General features: G+C 40.8%; 1 protein-coding gene across 1 annotated transcript; it reads left to right on the top strand.

Annotated features, from left to right (window-relative positions):
- Nucleotides 1–207: 207 nt before the first annotated feature.
- On the top strand, nt 208–6,457 carry rchy1 (ring finger and CHY zinc finger domain containing 1). Its single transcript, XM_028034673.1, has 9 exons — nt 208–258; nt 1,500–1,619; nt 2,748–2,863; nt 3,193–3,271; nt 3,348–3,392; nt 3,515–3,573; nt 3,733–3,762; nt 4,066–4,186; nt 5,927–6,457. Exons 1-9 carry the CDS (start codon nt 208–210, stop codon nt 6,122–6,124), a joined length of 819 nt encoding a protein of 272 aa, XP_027890474.1. The 3' UTR covers nt 6,125–6,457.
- The last annotated feature ends 5,316 nt before the right edge of the window (nt 6,458–11,773 follow it).

Here is an 11,773-nt window from a genome sequence, read left to right as displayed (position 1 = left end):
GCAATTATTTTTGCGAAATAATGACTATCTCCCTAAAATAATTATTTGTTTTATGTTTATGTCCAGCAGGTGGAGGTAATGCGCCTTACGGTCAGTTTGTTAGCTGTACCGCAGGCCATACCGGGTGGGGAAATAAAAGTCAAGAAGAAGAAAGGGGGCTGGAAACAGAAAGCACGCGAAGAAGACCTAAGCGTTGGAGTTGTAAACATGGCTTCTTCCGTCGGCTGCCAGCATTATGTACGCAGCTGCCTCTTGAAAGTGAGTAAATTGTAGAAAAAGATCATTTCTGGTACGCGGAGCAAAAGCGAAACCTCTTGAGTGGAAACGTGGTTGTCTAGTTATTTTCTGTTCTGACATCTCAGCGCTCTCCTGTCAGCCATTCCAACGTTGCTTGACTATAACAGTGTTATTACATAACGTTTTAGTGACTTATCAGTTATTAAATCGTTTATAATGTCATAAACTTTCACTGCAAGCAAATACCTTTAAAGAAGTAATTCATTGTCTCATAACCATACTGGTGCTAACTGCTACGTTAGCTTAGCAGCCATATGTGCCTCTCTCTTTTTTTTTTACCCAGTTTTACCATCGGATCGTATTTATTCTTGAACACTTTGCTTCATTTCTGTTAGGAGTTTGTTAAAACAGCCAGGTTGCTGTTCTTTCCCAGGTGCCGTGCAGGCATTATACAAGTAAATATGACGTAGTAGCTAGAATAGATTAACTTTACAAAATCAGTAAACAAATCATATGCAAGCTGTCATAAAGTGTGTATCATAATCAATCCGAGCAGATAAATTATTTTAAAGAAGTTGTGTTTTCTGAAGATTTGTAAAGTTATCTTCCCTCTTCCTGGGTATATTGCAGTTGAAACAAGGAGACTGTTCCGGAAATACATATGTTTCAGCCTGAACTTTGATACTTGTAAACAGTGTTGGTTTAAAAGACCTGCAAGATGCAGTATTTCCATCCATGAGGACTCTTTAAAACTGATAACATTTTCATGTTAAATTCTTAAATAAAGCAGATGCAAGGAAGCTAAAATGGCCATGTCGTTTTGACGTGGTAAGAAGGTGAGTGGGAGAAATTTAAGGCTGAGACGGATCCAGTCCAAATGAACACATTTATTCTAAATCTATGGAATTTGATCCCAGTACTTTCCAGGTTTGGATAAGTGTAGGGAAAGAAAATGGAGAATGGACAAATATTTGAATTTCAAGATGTCGTTCGTTTGTTTGTTCATAAGTAAGTAAGTCAGTCAGTCAGTCACATTTGCCTTTGCCTATTGGACACAAGAAACAAGCGAAAAGACCAACATTAATATTTTGGCCACTCAAGACATCCACAATTGAAAATACACAGACTTCTGTTTTCATTCTTGTTTTCCATTCAAGACAGTATGTCTTTAACTGGACCGAATCGGAGCTTTTAGGTCGTAAGGGCAAATCAGTCTGTAAATCCTCAGTGTAGTAACAGGTCGATGTGTTTCCGTTCTGCAGGCTCCATGCTGTGGGAAACTGTACGTGTGTCGGCTCTGCCACGATGCAGAGGAGGACCACCAGATGGACCGCTTCAAAGTCCAGGAGGTTCTGTGCTCCGAGTGTGAAACCCTGCAGAAGGTAAGGGGGGGGATGCTCAGGCATGGCTGTGACAAAGTGTTTCAGCTAGGAGGCTAGAAAGGAAGTCGAGAGTTCATAATAATGAGAATATGTTTAGTTTCTTTTGATGTTATGTTTTTGACAGCAATTATCTTGACAGAAACAAAATGGTTCCCTAAGAATAAAAGTAGTTCATATGTACATTGGGCTTGTCAGAGGTTTACATACACTTATCATCAGTATGAACGCTAGTATATGTGACTTTTAATGATGAATCTGATCAAAGTAGATTCCAGGTTTGGAAAATAGTACAAACATCACGGAGGATTACGGCAGGGCTAAGAAAGAAAAAAACATAATTACGACTTAAAATTAAATCATAATATTGCAAGAACAAAGTCCTAATAATAAGACAATGAAGCCGTATGACAATGAGGTTGAAAAATACGAAAAGAAACAGTTGGGAAGGATCTTGAAATTAGTTTAGGACTTTTTTGCATTCCACCCCAGAAGCAGGTTATCCATCCTCATAGCAGTTTGGCTGACAGACACTAATAGACACGTTGAATGTTATTGTTACAACACAGGAGGGCAAAGAGACTTATTCTTTTACTTGTTCTCTGAAGGAACATGCGGCATTTTGAATTTCTGTACGATTAACTTTCAGTCAGACGTTTACATACACCCATTTATTTCCTGTGACTCAAGGAAATAGATTTGTATCTGTCATGTTCTGTGTTGTCTGTGTATTTATTTAGAGTTTTCATTGTCCTTGAGTCTCTTCGTTGTCCTGTCTTCCCCTTAATTGTTCCCAGGTGTGTCTCGTTTCTGTGATTACCCTCCTGTGTATTTAATGCCACCTGTGTGTCTGCGTCTCTGTCGGGTCCTCGTCTAATGTGCGTTCGTGTTGTTCCGTTGTCCATTTCTTTTTTACGGTTGCTACCGGCGTCGAGCCCTGGTTTCCGCTCGGCCGTGCTGCCCGTTATTTTGGACTGTGTTTTGCTGGACATTGCCTTATTAAAATCATTCATTTATCACATCCTGGGTCTACAGCGTCTGCCTCACCACCTCAACACACCGCTTTATGACAGTATCATGATTAGCTCAAGTCATAAAATAAAGGTAATGTGTTGGTTTCTGCTCCTCCAGGCTCAGAAGAACTGTCAGCAGTGTCATGTGCAGTTTGGGGAGTATTACTGCGATATCTGTCACCTGTTTGACAAGGATAAGAAGCAGTACCACTGTCAGCCTTGTGGGATATGCAGGTGAGTCTTTGTGGGAACAGGCAGGAACTCTGTGATGGATTTAGAAACAATCAACAGAAATACAGAATCACCATTTTCTTAATGGATTTGTGATAAATAGGACACTTAAATTTATTGCGAGATCACAATCCCACCATATTGTGATGTGAGCAATAAAATAAAACTGTGTTATTGTAACTCTTTAGCTATTTCCTTCCCACATTATACGTTGTGGAGGTAAAGAGATACAGTCAAATCTGTCAAAAACATTCAACTTAAAAGTTGTGATGCAGACGCTCCAGAAACTCCAGACTTTCAGAGACAAACACTTTGTCTTTTTCCTTTCGCAGGATCGGGCCCAGAGAGAAATACTTTCACTGTCAGAAGTGCAATTTGTGCTTAGCCCAGGACCTGAGAGGAAACCACAAGGTGATTGTTATGAATCTACGGCTACACATTTCCTCCCGTTGCCGCTTTGATTTACGGCTTGTCCTCTTCATTTCAGTGTGTCGAGAACGTATCAAGGCAGAACTGCCCAGTGTGCATGGAGGTAATCACACACACACACACACTCGTCTAGTTTTAATGTATATTTTTGTTTACATTTTATTTTTTTAGTATATTTTTTTGGATTCACTCTTTACATCTGAAATGTTTTTTTTGATTAATCAGGATATTCACACATCCCGGATTGGCGCTCACGTTCTTCCTTGCGGCCATCTTTTACACAAGTAAGCCTGGTTTTTAGCCCATGTTTCGCCAGCCCTCCTTTTATCAGAAAGCATAGTATGCGTCATTACAATGGAAACATCCGTATTACTGTTTATGTTCAGATTCTATGGTTGCGGCTCTGTCGTGATATTACATTTAGCTTTTGTCTCTTTTCACAGGACCTGCTTTGATGACATGGTCAGAACAGGGTAAGTGGAATGAATCCTTTTTGTTTCTGTTGACATTAGTTAGATGAAATGTGCTCTTAAGTTACTGCTGTCTACATTCAGCTGTTCATTTAATATCATCAGCAGTTTTTCATTATTCTGGATTATCAGGGAGCAATTTTTCCCCTTCACTTCTGTCTAAAGTTAAACTGCCAAACATTGTTGTCCTTTTTGGCTCGAGTTAAAATATCAGACCTGTGAGTGTGTACTTACAGATCTACTGAAGTGTCACAGTGTACTGAATGCCTGTGTGTGGGTGGGTGTGTGTGTGTGTGTTTGTTTCAGCGCGTACCGCTGCCCTCTCTGCATGCATTCTGCCTGGAACATGGAGGAACACTGGGAAGTGATGGACAAAGAGATCGCTCAGTCACCAATGCCCGCTGAGTACCAGGGTGCCACTGTCAAAGTAAGAACTCACTAACTGCATTCAAAGAAGTTTTAGAAAAATGTATCAGTCACGACAGGAAATTATATTTGTCGTTCAGTCTGCCACCTCACAAAGAGATACTGTGAAGTGGTGCTCTCTACCAATATTCGCTCTTTCAAAATTTCCCAGCACCTGGATCAGTGTGGGGCAAGGTGTCCGCACACCCTTAAAGCATCTTAAATTCATAAATTAAAGCCTTAATTTAATAAAAGTCATAAATTAATTTTTTTAATAGTAGGTTTGTCAATAAATACATTAATCCCAGGTCTTACATTTTGACTAGCAAGGACTGGGTAATCTGGTTTATTCTTCTTCTTTTTTCCCCTCTCTTGCGAGACTTTTCTGTCGGGCAAAAGTTTGAGACATATTTATTGTGTTCTATGACTTAAGGAGGTTGAATCTACCTGTAACTAGCTGCTAATATACCCATAGCTGGCCAGGTAGCTATTATGGGTAAGTGCAAGTTCATCACCACTTGGCTTGTACGTTTCTGTGCAGATGTAGGTCTTAAATTCAATTCATAGTTGTCTTTGAAAGATCTTCAACAGTCTTAAATCTGAATTGGTTTTTAAGCTTCCAAGCTTCCGTCTCATAGAGCAGCCCTCCTCGCCCTTGACTCGCCCACTCAGCTCCTTCAGACTAGCCAGCAGCAATTAGCAAACACCTGATGGACCTGAGCATCTGCTGATCTCATTATATGAGCTACTGCCCAGTGAAACGCTGGTAAAAACTTTGTTAAAGGGTTAATAGAGGAGCCATGTTGAGATGACTTCCTGAAGGCGGAGTTCCAGAAAGAGCACGAGCTTTTAAAGAGACAGAGGCCCAATCTCAAGGTGTTAAATTACGAAGTCAAATTTCTTTTAAGTCATGTTCGATATATGGCATTTTCATAACAAGTGAAGGTAACATAGTTACTTAATTCTCCTATAAAATGGCAGTATGTGCCTCAAAACCACCTAATACTGCCTGTGGAGGTTCATCCATCGTTCCCCAGTGTTAGTATTCATTTAAATGTTTTCACATAATATATTTATAATTTCACTCTTTTTGTGATGTTTATTGCATTAGGTTGTTTACTATTATGGGTGCACACATTTAGTAGACACCCTTTGTTTGAATCATTAACTAATTTGTTTTGCTGAGTTTGAAGGGCTGGCTGGGGGAGAGGACTGGTTGAGAGGCAAACCAGGAAGTAGAACAAACCATCAGGCTGCTGGCAGCAGGGGACTTAAAGAACCTGCCTCTCTCGCTACTAATAGCATAACTGCTAAAACACTTTTGCTGTTAGGTTGTTTTGTTTTTACAGTTGTGTTGTAGTCAAAATGTGTTGGTTTGAATTAGTTATTTATGTTTATGCATTGTTTGTCTTTGTCTCATCTCCCACCCCTCCTCGTTTGTGTAGGCCAGCCTTTGTGTATAAATTCCCCTGTGTGTTCATTGTGTGAGGTCAGTTTTTTGGTTTGTTATCCTGAGTTAGGTATGTTATGAGTTAGGTTTTGCTATTTTGAGATTGGATGTTGGAAGCCTTTTGTGAAGAATTTTTGGAAAAATAAATAGAAAATAGTTTTTTATATATGCCTTTGTCCTTGTGCCTTACCAGTCGGACCACCACACTGCCCCTTTAATAGCCATAACATGACAAAATTGGGTCGAATTCTAAGTGTCTCAAAGATTGACAGATGTTAAATTGTTTTAACCCCCGTCCTTCTTTTTCTCCAGGTCATTTGTAACGACTGCCAGTCCCACTGCACCGTGCCTTTCCACGTGTTGGGGATGAAATGCGCTGAATGTGGCTCCTACAATACCGCGCAGGACGGAGGACTCATGCAGCAGCAGCGGCCGCCGCAGCCCTCGGACCTGCACACGGAGAACGAGCCGGAGCCGGAGGACCAACCCGAATCCCAGACGTCACATTAAAAGCCAGGAGGCAGTGACTTTCCCACATTTGACATTTGATGGATGAACTTCAACATATTAATATAAAAACAAGTGAACCCATTAATTTCACTCAACATGAAAGATCAAGGAGGAATTGTTGACTCTCTAATTAACACCGACAGACGGTTTGCTTTTAAGCTGTAATAAACTGGGGCTTAATACAGCTGAAAACAGCTGACTTTGTGCCATATGCCCTGGTTAAAAAAAAAACAACTAAACAGACCTGTAATTTGTATAATGCATGTCATGTGAAATTTTACAGAAGATCTTGAGTTTTGGAAAATGCCTAATAAAAACAGAAATAGGTATGCAGCATGTTGTTGCTTTATCATAACGGCTTGTTAAAAGAAATATTTGCTGTTTTCATCTTTTTCTTCTTGCAGGCATTATTTAAATGCTTGGCTTAAAGCTTTGTTAATTCTGCCTAAATCCACTTTTATGAAGATAAAACTCCTATTTTAAAAAAAAAAAAAAGTAATCTCTACTAGTAGCTTCATCTTTCTTTTATTATTGTTTTTAAGTGGGTTGTATGAAGTACACATGAGAAGTCATTATCTTACCAGTAAACAGTCATCAGGTCACTTTGTTCGCCAAAACACTCTCGTGGGAATCTCAGTCGGTGTGTGACTCTCATAGTACGACGACCTTGAATAAAATTGTTACACTTTTTGTTTATTGACACAGAAATGTGTGACATTACAAAACAGCTTTTATTTATGTGCAGCAACATGTGAGGGAGGGGCTCTATGCTCCAGACAGGTGGAGAAAACATTTGCTACTATAAAACAATATTTGGCATTAAATGGTTTTTAAATCCCAAGCATAAAGTGAAAAATTGATGCAATTTAAACCAGAACAATGTTAAAACCTGAGTTCTGAAAGCAACCCTAACCAAATGCCTCATGCTGTGAATAATTATATGCACTTGAGCTGCTAGAAACATTTAACAAATTGGCCCGGAGTCTCATTTCCACAGGTTGAACGCCCCCCACAAAAAAATTACAGTCTGAAGGAGTAATTGGGAAAGAAGGATAGTGACTCCATGACCGTTCAGCAGTAGCACGTTTTAGCAGTAGCTATCGCGTCTACATGTAATTGTTTAAGTAAGAAACTATTGACACAAAGTGTAAAAAATAATTCAGTTTTTCTTCATGTTTCCAGAAACATTTGAGAATTCCCTGGCTTTCCAGTGAGAACTCGTTTTCAGAAATCGATCTCACTGTTGGCAAAGATGCAGACTTCTCATAAATGTTCAACACAACCCCGCTTAAATCATCTAAACCTGTGTTTGACTTCAAGGTTATTCACTCTTAAACTAAAACTTCCAACAGCTATATTTGCATGTGACAAACCTGGTGCTGATGGGTCATAGTTAGACCTGTATTCTTGTTCCCAGTCTGTGGAACATTGTGACAAAAGTTCCAGCTGTCATGTATCCAGATGTTGAGTATTTATTGCTTAATATTTAGTCAAGGTAGTCGGTGGACGTGGCTGCTGTGAAAAATTGCCCCATGAGGACATGCTTAACATTTGTAACAACTCGCAGTTATTAAGTGTAAGGAAATCTGACCATTAAGCACTACTGTGTTGTACTATTGTATTAATTGAAACATGTAAGTACAAGACGTATTTTTTTTACTCTATAAAACATTTGCGGTGTCTTTGTATTGATTTCACTAATAAAGGTTCAGTTATGCTATAGATACTGTAATTCCTATGTTTCATTGTGTTTACGTTGCATTCATTAACATTAGAATCATTGTAAATAAATTCCCTCTGGTAAACTTGGACACAGCCTTCATGAACAGGGATGTGATACCTCTAGGCATTTATCATATCATTTATCGTGGTAAGATTCTCGATTTTTCTCCACCGTTTGTTCAATAAAAGAATCAATCAATTTTGGGGGTGAGGGTGAATGATTCAATTCAGTTACAATGTGAAGTTTAGCAATACAAATTCTATTTATTTATGTCACCTGGTGCCCTAAAGCCCTACAAATGAGTCTGTTTTTCCAAGAGCCGTATTTGTGTCGATGGGACTGTGACATTTCTTAAAATCAAATAATAAATATTTCTTAATGTCACCTTTATTGTTATCACAGTAGTACCGCTAAAATATTGTGATAAAACTTCAAGTCCATATAGCCTAATTCCTCATATGCTGTCTCCTCGAGGTGGCGCCGGCTCGGCCGTTACGAGCTGCGCGGTGAAACAATCCAAACTGGTAGCAGGGGTGTCTCCGGGGATGGTGGGGGGCGTGTCCGTGGAAAACGACAGAGGTGTGGGTGTGAGGACATGCAAAGGAGCGCGTGGCGCGGCTTCCCGCTGGAGGCCCTCGTGTGCGCCGGTGCCTTTTGGTTCCGTCGTGATTATTGCCAGGCCGGCATCCGGAGAGTCGCGTGCTGCGCCGAGAGAGCTGTCCACGTGGAGAGCGGCCTGACAGGGACTCTGTGGGATGGGCTGGAGAGGGTCTATGTCTGTGGAGGTCTGTGGGTCCTCAGGCACCGGCGGTGCTCCCGCGTCGGTTGTGGATGATGAAAGATCGGAGTCCAGGGGCTCCGTCTGCGGACCCGTGTCTGTTAACGCCGGTTGTGAGGGTCCGAACTGGACTTCGGTCTCCTCCGATGACATCGACTCACTGGACTCTGATGATTTTGAGGAATCGTCTTCCACATGTAGGCAAACCTGTTAAAAAAAAAAAAGGGTAATTTGCCTATTTATTAATGCTGCAGTATGCAGCTTTTATTTTTTTAAAACAACAACAACAAACATATAGCCTATATAATGTCATACAGTGTCGTAAACAGTGGCGCTCCTCTACCTTTTGCCAGTGCTCCCGATGCTGACTAGAAACAACCAATCAGAGGCAGAAGGCGGGTCTTAGTGCTGTCAATCACCCCGCCCCTCCTCTCTTGTGCTACTAGCCTCTCTGTTCATGAATGCTGGGCTACTTAGCATAGCAATGACATGGAACTGTTTTCCTGTAACTGTAAGTTGTTTCTCAACCAATAGCACATTGAACTTCATACACAAGGTTGATTGACAGCACTAAGACCCTCCTCATGGCTCCGATTGGTTGTTTTTGACCAGTAGCAGTGCCTTTTTGCAGACTGTTATAGTAGATGGAGGAGCTTGATTTATTTATGTATTTTTTTCACAGATTGTCTGTGTCATATTAAACTGTCACGACACGGTGACAGTTTAAATAAATATGGCGGAAAAAACCTTTTTGTTTTTAAATATAAAAGTTACATACTGCACCTTTAAGTAGTAAAGGGAAGTCAGAGAAGTAGAGCTACTCACTGGTTTAGATGTCACCAACGTCACCATAAGGGCTGCCCAAAATGTGGCCCCTGTACCTTTCATTGTCCCCTCTGCTATATTTGAAGAAACAGGTAGAATGTAAGTAGGTGGACGCTTAATATTACAATACAGGTCATCAAGTTTACACCCGCTCATCAACTACGTTCATGTCATTTTATTTCTAGGGTCTTGACATATTTGAACCATTCATATTTCAGGATGAAGCGGTTACCAACATATAGACGGTGACACTGTTGTTCCACAAGCTTCCAGTTTATAACGGGTTCAAAATGTTGACGGGTTTTTGGGATGTTCTGGAAAATTCTGACTAACTTCCTTTCATTTAGTTTCAACTTGTACACAAAACCGGTTTGGGAATTCTTAAACCATATTTGTTTTGTCACCGTACCCTGGAAAAAGACCTATTCAAGCAAATCATTCAAATCCCTAAAAGTAAAGACATTAATTTGAATAAGGAATGTAGGTCTCCTAATACATGTTGCACTGTGTCGTACAAAAGGTAATTCTCTTTTCAGGCTTACCTCAGCAGTACCTCCAAGACGATGTGTGCCTCTTCTATGTCCAGAATGAACTAAATATTTGAGATGGGCCTGTCTTTATATGGCTGTTTACATACGTGGAGGCTACGCAGCAGCAATCCATCATCTGGGGGGGAGAAGTCCTTATTATATTGTAGATAAACTCTCCAACTATAGAGGCTGAATCATTTAACACCCACACAGGAACTGAAATTAAAGCAATTAAAATTCTTACTGGAAAATGAGAGAATGAGCACACCAGAAGTGGCCTCACAGCCAAAGTAAACACGATTTGTGGTTTTTGTGTAAACAATAGGAAGAATTTGGTCCAGACCTTAAATAACATCTAGATTCTGGGCTGAACAATACACTGGGGTGCCATGGAGATAATGTTTGCAACAAAAATATATGCACAACCTCACTCTGGAACGTTTTCCTAGAAGCAGTTTCATCTCACTAACCATCAGAATCTGCTACTATTACCGACTGCATGTTCCCTCAAAACTTCAGCTTTCCTCAGGTAGCAGGGTCGTAGGATGTTGTGCTCAAATTTTAAAAGCTGTCAGCTAAGGAGCTTCTTAGTTTTCAGATGCCGAGGCATGACCCTTATTTTGTTTGGGGGAAGCTGCAAAGTTTAGTTCAACACTGAATGTGCCCCTCCAAGCTCCAAATACACCTTGCATGTAAAGCAAGGTGTACCTAGTACCCACTCCTGCAGGTTTTAGATGTGCCACAGGTACAAAACACTGGAATGAAATGGCTTAATTTTTTCACCCCTCCAGGGGGTAAAAAAATATAAGACAGCCTACTGTCATATAAGTGTCCCATACATGACAGTAGGCTGACAGGAAACTGGGAAGGAGAGGGGGGAAGACATGCGGCAAATATCGTCGGGTCCGGGAGTCGAACCCATGACGGCCGCGTTGAGAACTCAAGGCCTCCAAATATGGGTCACGCTAACCACTACGCCACCACGGCATGCCCAGAATGAAATGGCTTAATTACCTCCTCCTTGTGTAGATCAGTTCTCCAGAGCCTTGCTAATGACCTAATTATGCTATTCAGGTGTGGTGCAGCAGAGGCACATCTAAAGGTTGCAGGACAGTGGAGCTCCAGGATTGGCGTTTGAGACCCCAGCACTACTAGGTACACCTTGAACCACCTTTTATGGGATAAATTTAGGGCAAACATTGGTCCATATTGACATGCAGTTCCTGCTCAATGAGGTACAACTCATGTTCCACCATATCCCATAGGTGATGTGGTAGAGTGCTGGCTTTAAAAGCTAGTTGGATATGTTCCAAGCTTTATGACATGGACCTTTTCCTTACTGGAAGTGGCCAACAAAAGATTGAAACATTGCCAAAAGGATAAACAATGTTATTTAAGCAGGGTGTGGCATTTAATTATGAAGGGGCCAAAAAAATATATATACAGTATATCCCCCACCCTGTCAAGCAGGAATGAAGTAGGCTTATGCAGAATTGTTACCAGACCAAATTGTCTTCCAGTCATCAAATCTTGCTTTGCTTCCTGTTAGCCGACAGCTTTCAGTGTGAGCATCTGCTCCTCAGCTTCCAGGTTTGACATGAGCAGTCTCAGCTTGTAAAATGTCAGCAAGTAGTCTGCACCCCAGTTGTCTCGTTTGTGTTCTTGAAGTGGACAGTAGGCGTAAAGCTTTGGTTCACCTGAAATTTGAGTAAAATCTTAGGCAGGTTAGTGCCATGTTTGACTGCAGAGATTCTAGCCCTCGTTCCCATTTCAGAGCTTCCTCTTAGGTCACG

The sequence above is a fragment of the Xiphophorus couchianus genome, chromosome 12 (genome assembly GCF_001444195.1).
Source record: "Xiphophorus couchianus chromosome 12, X_couchianus-1.0, whole genome shotgun sequence".
NCBI classification, from domain to species: domain Eukaryota; kingdom Metazoa; phylum Chordata; class Actinopteri; order Cyprinodontiformes; family Poeciliidae; genus Xiphophorus; species Xiphophorus couchianus.
This window is presented reverse-complemented; position numbering and strand designations above follow the sequence as displayed.